The sequence below is a fragment of the Lactuca virosa genome, chromosome 1 (genome assembly GCF_052849685.1).
Source record: "Lactuca virosa cultivar CGN04683 chromosome 1, Lactuca_virosa_CGN04683_v6, whole genome shotgun sequence".
In the NCBI taxonomy this organism is placed as follows: domain Eukaryota; kingdom Viridiplantae; phylum Streptophyta; class Magnoliopsida; order Asterales; family Asteraceae; genus Lactuca; species Lactuca virosa.
Window position 1 is genome coordinate 302407933 of NC_136426.1, and position 12359 is coordinate 302420291.

The 12359-nt window shown below is 34.3% G+C and overlaps 1 protein-coding gene across 2 annotated transcripts; it reads right to left on the minus strand.

The window, feature by feature from the left end:
• Positions 1 to 3321: 3321 nt before the first annotated feature.
• LOC145167587 (cysteine-rich receptor-like protein kinase 15) lies at positions 3322 to 6526 on the minus strand. Of its 2 annotated transcripts, none has more exons than XM_079086832.1 (7): positions 5666 to 6526; positions 5451 to 5570; positions 5176 to 5318; positions 4889 to 5099; positions 4545 to 4782; positions 4063 to 4213; positions 3322 to 3832 (listed from the first exon to the last, which is right to left on the minus strand). In XM_079086832.1, exons 1-7 carry the CDS (start codon positions 6501 to 6503, stop codon positions 3512 to 3514), a joined length of 2022 nt encoding a protein of 673 aa, XP_078942958.1. In that variant the 5' UTR covers positions 6504 to 6526; the 3' UTR covers positions 3322 to 3511. The 2 variants fall into 2 exon arrangements, with proteins under 2 accessions (XP_078942958.1, XP_078942956.1); XM_079086830.1 differs by having other exon boundaries at positions 4545 to 4785.
• Positions 6527 to 12359: the final 5833 nt, after the last annotated feature.

The window sequence follows — 12359 nt, forward strand, 5'->3', positions numbered from 1 at the left end:
TTTAGCACTCTGGATTTGTATAACCTTTACAACTCCGAAATGTAAATAAATAAATCCCAATCATGGACTATACAAGATGAAATCACGCTCGTTCAGCCTTGGATAATAATTAAGGATGATTTGGTTGTCCTATGGTTGTCGTCATGCTGCTACATCTAATGCTCAGATTGCGTTAGGCACGCTTGAAACTTTTGTTTCATTTTGAGTTACCTTTTGTACAGTATCGAACTAAAGAAGAAGTGAAGGCAAAGTTTCTAGATACACGGTCAAAAGTAAAGAATTTTATCAAAATTTATCAGATCGACAACGAATTACTGGGAGAACATGAACAAGTAATTTTGCAGCTGGAAAGGGAGGAATAAAAATAGCAAATAACGGGGTTGATTTTCCATATGAACATGCTTGGTATATCTTAAAAGATGTCCTATATTTTTAAATTATGTATTTTGTTATTTTTATGTTTAGTAAGGTTTGGTGCTTATAAATTATGTTTTTTCTATCTTTGAAATATCTAACAAATATTAGGGCAATAATAATGTTGTTCATTAATCACTCCAAACTGATTACAAACATAACTAATTGTGATCTCATCATCCCGTTAATATATCAGAACCATATTGGACGACTCATTTATGTTTGAATAACGTGATGCTGCAATAGCCAGACTGAGGCATTTCCCACATGAACATGTATGGTGGTTTAGATATAGAACACACGTTGTTTTAAAATAAAAAACGCAGAAAATATCGGACAAGAACGTAGACGGTATCTCAGGCGGGATCTTTGTTGCTTCCCACCAAACAGACTTTTCCATCCTCCCATGAAACACCATCTCTGCATACTTGGTTAGTACGCTAGTCAACCTCCCGAAAATGTAAATATGATCATTTATAGTTATTGTATAGGTAAAAAAATTCAAGATTTTATGGTATTTTACCTCCCATGTGTTGGATCTATATGATCAAGAATCATTATTGAGTGATATTGCTAATAACATATGATCCAATAGGGTCACACCTTTGTCAAGTTGGTACATTTTGTATATTTACTATTAATACGATTATTAATAAATAATAACAATTCTTGTATTTAATTAGGGAATAATTATTGGTTTTGTGAAAGTAATAATTAAAGTGAGTATAAGTAGTTATTATATCATATTGTATGATTTAATAAGTCATGTATACAGTTTTGTACACTTTGGTTAACCATGATTAAGCTAATTAATTGGTGTTTATGAATAAAGAAACTACGAGATAAATTTAGTCTATTACATCAAGCATCGCCGAATTTTTTAACTAAAGAAGAGAGGTTGCTTGTCAACCTTCTTCGTATGATGCACATGATCCTAAAGGCTATCATTACTTTATCTTATTATAATCCAAATGCACGTCTTGCATGAGAGTATATAAGAAGTGCATGAGACTTGTTTTTTGGCTAGTTTTTTGCTCTTTCTTATGGCCAAAACTACTTCCTACTCCTCACCTCTCTCTCTCTCTCTTGAAGCTAGTTTGGTGATTAAAGCTCCATTAAGTTGTCTCCTTTAGTGCTTAATTGTCTTAAGTTCTTAAAGGCTTAAGACACTCAAGAATACAAGAAAAACCTAGCATTCAATGTATCTTATTCTTGATGGTGGATACTTGTAGAGAAGATTATCTTCTTTGATCTTTCTATCTTCATCAATACCCCAAAACCAAGTGCGTTGAAATGCTCCAAAGGTTGTCATTCTAAAACACTCTATGTTTGTTTTTTTTAATATCATTCTAACCACTATAAATGAATACTAGATGGTTTGGTTTTGTTATAAGCTCGAAAATAATATTGTTATTTTTTAATGATTATGTTGCGGTTTTTATGAATAACACTCTTATATTTTGTATCAAAACTCATCACCATGAAATTGTGTTCAACAGCAACCCATTGAATATAGTCACGAATTGCCTCATTAATCGTTATTATCGATACATTACGCTGATTAATCGATAATACTAACAAAAATTGTGGAATATCAATGTTGAGTACATTCCAATGGATGTTAGGAGAATAGGCTCTAACCCATTTCGCATGACTGATGTTGACAAACACCTTGCATCATGCGTTAGCCGACATAGGTTTTGCTCAAAATAAAAAATAGTATATTATATAGATGTCATCCAGAATAAAGGTTCCAAGGTTCTGTTTCCACCAACTCTTCTGCGCATATAGATGAACACACTTTTACAAGTATACCCATGATAAGAATAAGGGCATACCTGACCTACGCACAAAGTAGATATCGTCCATATTGTTCATGAACTATACTTCCATACCCTCTCAGAAAGGTTCCATCAACCTCATCAGGAACCGAGTACAAGAGTCGACATTATTTGCCACACCCAGACCAAAGGCTGTAGGTATGGTCTGGTTGTGTAGGTAAATAGGCATGTTGATAAAGCTTTTTTCATGCTCACTCTATGAAAGAATCATATTAAAGGAATTATACGAGATAATTACGGATGATCACAAGCGTCTAACTACATTAGGTAACAGTTATATATAAGGGACGGAAATTGATGTTTTATAATCCAGAATAACACCAGGAACATTTGTATGTGACTACATATTGCCACTTCAAAGTACTAACCTGATAATCATATAAATATTCTTGTTTCTGACAGGAGATACTGTGGAATACAAGTCTGGAATGTACGGACTTTCTTGTTTTAGACCTAAGCTTCAAAATGAATACCTTTGCTCCAGAATGTTATATTCCGGAGAAAGTGGTAATTTTACATAAATAAAATTAAGTTGGTTATTTTTATTAAAATACCCGTTTATATGGGTTAGCTTACTCAATTTCCCCTAAAAAACCAGAAATTTATTCCGATAGCCAATCTATTAACACAGTTCTATGAGAGGATACAAAACCCTAGACTAGAAATCATCACTCTGCCGGAAAAAAAGAATGATTCGTCACCCGAAAACATAACCACCGCCGGACTTCCAATTATAAACCTTTAGAGATTTACGAATAATGAACATGAGTTTATATAATTTATAATTTAGTTTATATATGTTGGTGATTATAGGTTTATATATGTTGATGATTTTATATGACAAATGGATGCGTGGTAGTATTTTGGACCTTTAAACGAGAAAACTTGTCAACCGTATTATATCCATATTACTTAAAAAATCGATCCAAATTAATTGTTACCATTTGCATTTTGGGGTGTAGGGCATTTTTTAAGATGTAACCGCTGTGGTCCAGATGAATGTGATGCATTGACCAAAGGCATTAGCACATATATATGTCTTCTGATTGATACCATGAAGAAATTACAATACAGTAATTGAAATGCTAATCATAATCTATGGGGTAAAATAATGTGGAGAGAGATCTGTCTATTACTTGAATCTATTCAATGACAACGCTACATATATATGCCGCTTTATTTATACAAAGAATAGGATGATCAGTTAATAATAACTACCTAATTGTTGTTGTTTCTTTAACATTATTGTGTATTCACTATGCACCACGATGATCAGTGTCTTCAAGTATGCTGTTAGATGAATAAAACCCACTGTTATCACCCTTCCAAGTAGACGAAGATTCATCAGAGGTGATAAATTGGCTGAAAGACATGGGAGGTTTAGGCTCAGAGAGATATTTCCATTCACCTTCAAGCATAGAAACAATTGAGGACATGGTGGGACGATCGTTTGGGTCTTCTTCAATGCATAGTAGAGCAACGCGCAACAATTTGAGAGCCTCGTCGACAGGACAATCATCATTCAGATTTTCATCTATCAGTTGCTCTCCTTTCCCTCCATCCCATAACATCCATGCCTTCAATTGTTAAATATCGTCCATGGTTAGAGTTTTAAATTTGTTGTGCCTCTTTATGTGGTAAGTATATGCTTTCAACTTTGTCCACTTATTGAAAAAGTGAAAGAAAATGTTTATACGGAAAGATAAACCTTATAAAATCTATACCAACATAGATAAATATCAACTAATGAGTGTGTTCTTGAAATGGAAAAATATATTAAATGTAAGAGTGAACATAATTGGCTTACATAGCTTAGAAGGTTTTGATGACGCTCTTCGTGGAACAACCTGCTGTTCCTTTTACCAGAAATTATTTCAAGCAAAAGAACACCAAAACTATACACGTCGGATTTGATTGAGAACATACCCTCCATTGCATACTCTGGTGCCATATATCCACTGTGAAAGTCTCACAAGCAACTTTAGGATACCTGTATAATTTAATACTCCCTTCGTCCCAAAACTATAGTCCATTTTTCTTTTTTGGTTTGTCCCAAAATAATAGTCTCCTTCTAAAAATAAATTACATTATTACCAAAATATCTCTGATTATTACTTAACCAACTAAACATTTAATGGAACATTAAATGCAAAAGTAACTACAAAACTGTCATTTTATTGTTTAAATTTAATGGTAATTAATGCTTCTTTAATCTGTGTGTTTTTTGTCTTCAATAATTTTGGAACGTAGGGAGTATGTGATTTCCTATAAACTTTAAATAAGGCTTACTAGGTTCCAATAACTCTGTCTGTATTTGCTTCCACTTGATTCGATCCAAAAATTCTTGCGGTGCCAAAATCAGATATTTTTGGGTTCATCTCATCATCTAATAGAACATTGCTAGCTTTGAGGTCTCTATGTATGATCTTGAGGCGAGAGTCCTCATGAAGATACCGAAGACCTTTTGCTATTCCACTTACTATATTAACACGCTTAGCCCAGTCCAGTTCCTTTCCTCTTTTAGGATCTTCTATTATAAAATGAAAGTAAATTAATACACGGAATACAAAATCGATGGTGTTTCAACACGTTTGGAAGGTAAATAGAAAGTGAGGGATGGATGAAGAACTAACCAAAAAGGTACTTATCGAGACTACTGTTCGACATGTATTCATAGACAAGGAGCCTTTCCTTCCCTTTCATACAGCAACCCAAAAGCCTCACCAAATTCTTATGCTGCAGTTTTATGATTAGTTTTACTTCTGTTTTGAACTCTTGCATTCCTTGACTTGAGTTTTGGGAAAGTCTTTTCACTGCTATCTTTTTACCATCAGAGAGCTCTCCCTGTGATTAAATTAATCAATCTTTAACTAAAAACGGAAAAGAGACCATCATATATGGATATAGTTCGGGTTATTACCCAATAAACTGGACCAAAACCACCTTCTCCAAGCTTATTTGTAACCGAGAAATTGCTAGTAGCTGCATGCATTGTGTTTAGTCTAAAGTAAATAATTTCCCCTGTGTCATCGTCTGATGCTTCAAACAACTCTTCCTCTTCCCCTGCAACAAGAATATTATTTGACTCCTCGATTGGTCATTGTTGTGATACATAATTCTTCCGTTAAAATCTAATTTACTACATGAATAGGGGAATTATGCAGAAGGAAATATTTTAACATCTCTTTTGTTTACCGTTTTTAGTGCAGATCCTGCAAACCTTTATCAATAGAAAGAAGGTCGAGATGGCCAATGTTACTGCTGCCGCTGATATTGCTGGAACGATGACCTTTGATTTTTCTTTCCCTTCAAAATCTAAATATTAACGGATCAACATTTCGTGCACCACTAAACAAATGTGTAAATGCAAATGAAAAAAATATAAATTTATAACGAAAGTCAAAATGAACCTGGAGGTATTGTTGAACGATTTGTGGGTGGCGATGGGGTTGGAAGATTTGTCGGTGACAATGGGGTTGAAGGATCCCCAAAGTCGACAACAGATATTGTGTATCGTAGTAAACATGAGTATCCGTAGTAAAGTAATCCTTCGGCCTCACCATTATATTTTGTTTCTAGAGAATCAGTAGCAAGAACCAAGCATTCATTACAATTCAGAGATCTATTGGCTTTAATGCATTGACTAGTCGCATCAATATAATTGCCCCTAGAACTAGGTAAAACTGTACTAGTAGAGTAAAATGTTTTATTGTAACCTTCAGACACAGCTTTCCTCCGCAACTGTTTCAACAAGTTCGTCAGTGTCTCAAGCACTGAATTAATATCCCAGTTGGTGACAAAACTTGTTGTCGGAAAGAATAGAATGTCTTTATCTTCACCATTATCGATGTCAAAGCTACTATTAGAGTAGCTGAGAATACAGGTACGGTAATACCAACCTGTCGCTTTCTTCTGTTTAGGACAATCCTCTTTGAGCCGTTGGGTTGCAGACATCAAACATCCAAGACATGATTCATTTAGAAATTCTCCGGGGCATACTCCAAGGGCATAAGCTGTGCTGGTAACATCGTCTGGTGAAGATTTTGAAGATGTGTAAAAGAAACCATCTCCCTTAGATACGTCAGTAAGAGTATATAAGGTATGATTGAGGTTCTTTTCATATGCACTGTTCTGCGTATAGGTTCCTCGGTTTCCGCACTGATGGTCTCCATGGGTAACGGTGAGACCAGAAAGATGTGTAAGAATATAAAACTGAAATAATACCAACACCCAATTTGGTGAACCCATTACAATTTTTTTATTTTTTTTTATTTTTTTTTTTTGTGTTTGTGTGTGTGCAAAGTACACGGTGCAGCCAGCTGTATAAATAGCAACACCCTTGTTTAGAAACTTTGACTTCTGAATCTTTGAAAATTCAAACATGAGTACAAGGTCGCAGAAGTAAATAGGTGCCGTGCCGGGAGACTCCATGCAAATTTGTGACTTCTATGCAATTGTAGAGGATGAAGAAAAGAATGCGCACTAGAATATTTGAAAGCGAGTGGAGTGAAACATTCAAACAACCCATAAAATTCTACAAAGATTTTTCTAATGTGAGTACTAGTCTACGTACGACGGCTAAGGCCATCAACCATTAAGGCTTGAGTTTACGCATAATCACACACCATAATTAATGTTATATCCTCTAATTTATATAAAAACATTAAACTTCACTATACACATAATTAACTTGTTGAATATTAATAAAAAGGATAACGACTTAAAAAGTTTTTGTGGATTATAGGTTTACGGTTACTTCAAACTTCATTTTTTTTTTCAATTTTATCATTTTATGTGTTTCTAGTAGTTCATTAAAACTCTTACATAGAGATGTTCGGTTTTTACCTTTTTTTTCTAGTTCATAAAAAACTTTTGACCACATTTCTACCAAACACCACTATAAAAAGGCACATAAGACCCGTCAAATAGCTAGGACCCGGATCTTGAAATAAACGGGTGATATTATGTAAAAGCCGGGTTTTATAATATGAGTGTTATATGACCGGTCTCAAATAAAAAAAAATCAGACATATGTTATGATTAAATAACCCGGTTTCCATATAAACAACCGGGGCTTTTGGGTATATACTAATATGTTCTATTTTTTATATTACAACTGAGTTCTATGAGCTTGTGACACAAATTATGAAAGGATTATATGACCCGTTGTTCAACAACAAGGTTTTTTGACATGATTTAGAGATACAACATAATTGTTTGTATAAGTGGATAATCATATTAACCCATGCCAAGCTCAAGCTCAAATCCAAATAATAACTACAAGCTTAAACTCCATCTACCTTTTATTTTATAGTTTAAATTAGTTGAAGAAATGATTGGTTTCAGACATGTATCGATTATATATTAATAAAGGCAAAAATACAATCTTTTTACTTTGAAGTAAATTAAGGTTAGTTTTAAAATTTATTTCAATAAAACAATAATTGAAATAGACTTACATTTAAATAGAAACTACAAAAAATATACAATTACATCTTTTTGCACAAATTGGATTGGGGACATTTATGTCACTGATACAAAAAATAGTAAAACGTACAAGCTCTGTTGCAACTTCAAACTTTATATTTATTTGTTTAAAAACTCCAACTAACTCAATGTCTTTTGGTCTTGTCTGTTTATGTAGCTGTGAGCAAAAAAAAAATACAAATTAAGTATTTTTAATCATAAATAATCTATAATATATAAACAAACAAGCTCTAGATGAATAGATGGACATTTTGACAATACATTGTGCATCATATTACTATTAAATAAAGAAAATTAATGATGTTAAATCCAAAAGATAGCAACCTACTTTTATATATTTGTTTATTATATAGTATCATAGTTTTATTTGGTCATAGTATAACATTGTGCATTGAAACATCTTCCTAATTATACTAATGTCATAAGTATACAAAGACATCTTACTTATAAATAGTTAAAAGGAAAAGAAAAGTAATTAACTCTTTCACACACAAAAACGTTATATCAAAACAATAAGATATGTTATTTATAAGGAACATTGGTAAACCATAGACATCATGTAACATCAAGATAGATTAGACTGGAAGTGAACAGATACACCGGTAAACGACCTCAAGCAAAGGAAGAGCAAACAACATGAGCAGGGGCACCGTGAGATCTATGGGTAGAGGCCTACTAATAAGGCATGGAAATGGAGAAGCTTTTGATCTTAACCTTGTTAATTTGCCTCAATTGCATAACAAAAAAAAGAAACCCACATGACCATATTCTCGTCAGACTTATCGACTTGATTATTTACTTTTCATAATTATCAATTTAAAAAAAGAAACAAATAGATTAGCAATGACAACTTTTCAGCAATATTTTTACTAAAACACTCCTTAATGGCTTATTAGGATTCTTATTTCAGTATCGATTTCGGTTCACATTCTCATCAGCATCCATTCTGTAACGACGTGAATTTTCAAAACAAATTTTTCATTTTTAATCATATAATCTTCATTGCACATTTCATAAAACATCATTTATTTAGTTTACAAAACATAACTCCGTGTTTAATCAATTAATACTCCAGGATCCTCCGAAACATGATTCTTTCTCTGGTGTGTACAATCAAGTCGGTGCCTTCCCGCGATCCTAAGAACAACCTGAAACACATAACACGTAACACGGTAAACACGAAGCTTAGTGAGTTCCCCAAAATACCACATACAACACATAAGCCACTCGAGGCTATAACTCGGTAAGACCCTCCGGTCAATGTGTCTCAGCGGGACCCTCCAGTCCCGTAGCTCGTTGGACCCTCCTGTCCGGTCTAGCTCGTTGGACCCTCCGGTCCGGTCTGGTTGAGGACCCTCCCGCCTCGTAAGTCGTTGGACCCTCCGGTCCAGTCTAATATCACATAGCATCCATACATCACAACACATAATCTCAAGTAAGCACATGACATATAAGACCCTCCGATCTGCACATAGATACCTGTCACACCCCAAAACCGGAACGACGAAAATGTTCGGGGGTGGAGGACGTCATGTATAGTATCACAACAATGCATAGTAGTAAACAAGCAACAACATCATCTATTGCATTAATAATATAATTTAATACAAGTGTGTTCTGTGAAGTTTAATAGACACCAAAAATATGAAACAAAATAAAAGATGAGTCTTGAACGAGCTCCGTCTTCTCAAAACCTGGCACCGGTACCTGTCTATTGGTGACCTGAGAATACAAGTTATTTTGAAAGAGTTTATTAGCTTTAAAGTTGGTGAGATCATAAGTATTTTAGTGTCATTGTTTGTATGAAAGTGTTTGTAAGTACTTGAATGTATAGGTTTGTAAATGTTTGTAAATGTTTGTATCTCCTAGAAAATCCTATATTTTCTACTAAACGTAGCCTTCTACCAAGGCATCAAATGAAATGTATGCTAGTTTCTTGTAAAAGTGTGTATTTTCCCAAATATGACTATTATTAACCAAAAATATAGTTTTTTCATTACCGTTCATTGTGTGAAGATCACAAAGTGAATGCAATGGGGAAATAAAATAGTACTGTAGTGTTGTATTAGGTAACTACTGCTGTACTAACTACCTTAATCCAATTGTTAATTAAAGTAACATGTGATATGCATGTACCATACTACCGACTAAAAACACGACGATGAAAGACGTCGGAAGAAATGACATTTGGCACCCGTAGACTTGCAAGTCCCACTGTAGCGAGCAGCAAGGTGTAGGATAGTCAATCCAGTATAGATCTATACACAAACTCAACGCTCTCCACTTAAGGAGATTCTGGATACAAAACGAGCCATGACAGGTGATGTCATGCCCCGTTATGTGGCTCACATAACTGTTGTAATGTACTTGTATATGTATTGTGTGTACTAGCTGTATTGTATGTTCTCTCTCTGTCTAGTATGTATGTATGTTCTCTCTGTTTCTCATAATAGTATGTTCTCTTGTATAATGTATAGTATGTACTAGCTGCATTGTATGTTCTCTCTCTGTCTAGTATGTATGTATGTTCTCTCTGTATGTTATCGTTTGTTTCTCGTTATAGTATTCTCTATCTGTTTCTCGTAATAGTATGTTTTGACTCATGTATGAACTGACTCATTGTATGTTTCATTGTTCTAGTAATAGTATTAGTAACTTCCTAAACTATACCTATTATAGTTTACTAGTAATGTTGTTTGTATAAATGAACATGTTTGTATACCTTTGCTACCCAAAGGTATTGTACTGAATGAAGGAACCTTTATATCTATACACATATACATAATATATAACTAAGATTCAAACGACGTTCGGACAAATAACCGTTACCCTAAGTCCACAACCAAACAAGGAACAGGAAGCAAGGTGAGCTATCAGTCCTAAGTCCTTTCAATCCTACTTATATAACTATATCTATATAGATACACATTTGACAAAGTATAAGTTTAAAAGAGTTTAGTGAAAGTATTTAACATGTAAAAGAATTTGTAAAACAGTTTGAAGTAGTTTGATTGATAACATAGTTTGAAAAGTAAGACAATCCATATGTTTGATAGTCATTAATCACATGTGATTGATATAATAACTATAATGTATCTACTTGTATTCCCCCCCCCCCCATAAAAGCATTTAAAATCATTTAAAAGGTTGATTAAGGGGTATGAACTCACCTATAGTGAGTGGTTTGGAAGAACGGATGGTATAGGATGCTAAGTGTCAAGTGAAGACTTGAGCACACACACAGATCCTATTTAACATATAATGACACATATATGTATCCAATTAGTCATTTAACAACTAATTAACCAAGTTAAGACACCCTAGGACATGGAAAACACTTTGATTCAAGTGCTAGAAGTACCAAGGGTTGCATCTAAGGGTTGTATAGCCACTTAAAGGAGTTTTCGGTCCAAGGAGGTTTTCGGCCCAAATGGTTTTCGGTCCAAATGGTTTTCGGTCCATATGGTTTTCGGTCCAAATGGTTTTGATCGAAAACCCATGGTCTTTGATGCATAAGGTGATTTTTAAGGGCTTTCCACAATCAATGAAGTGTTCTAAACTCAATACGAAGTATTAGGAAAGGCTTAAAGTCATTTTGCATCCTTCATAAGGGTTTTCGGTCTAAGGAGATGCACTAGACCGAAAACACCTTTTGTTCTTGGATAAATGATGATTTGAAGGCCCTAAATCAAGAGTTTCAACTAGATAACAAGTATAGGGAAGCAATACTTACGATTTATAGGCTAGTAGAGTTGATTTTGGACCAAAACACTAGTGTGTGTTCTTGGTGTTCTTGAAGATCAAACCCAAAAGATGAAGTTAATGGATGAAATCGAAGGGTGTTACTAGTTAAAGCTTTGTAACAACAAATCAAATGGAAAGAATTCTTACAATTTTGAAGATCAAGGTGAAGAACTCGATGATACTTGAGAGAGAATGGATGTTTCTAGCTTTGAAAAGGAAAGAATGATCCAAATGATCATGAAATATATGTGTAGGATGGGGTTTTCGGTCACCTTGACCGAAAAGTCTAAGGTATTGACCGAAAACTCCTTTTTGAGGAGGTTTTCGGTTTGCTTCATGACTAGAACTTCAACCAATTCATCCTAACACTGATTCCTTTGATGTACTAAGTTTAGAATACTCGAATAGACTCCAAATAGGGCTAAAAGTTATCAAACAATACTAACTCTGATAAATTTGAATGTTTATACAAGCTAGAAATTTCAGATTGTCACATTATCCCCCCGTTAGAGAGAATTTCGTCCCGAAATTAGAGTTTAAGAAAATAAGTAGTTACAAATAACTAAGTAAAAAGATGAGGATATTTCAGTTTCATCTGATCCTCTCACTCCCAAGTGAATTCAGTTCCTCGCTTGGCGTTCCAGCGAACCTTCACTATCGGGATACGGCTTTGTTTCGTTTGCTTGACCTCCCGGTCCATGATATCTACAGGTTCTTCCACGAAGTTGAGGCTCTCATTGATCTCGATCTCGTCGAGTGGGATTACAAGAGTCTCGTCGGACAGACACTTTTTCAAGTTCGAAACGTGGAAAGTAGAATGTACGTTACTGAGTTCACGAGGTAAGTTAAGTTTGTAAGCTATTGGGCCGATTC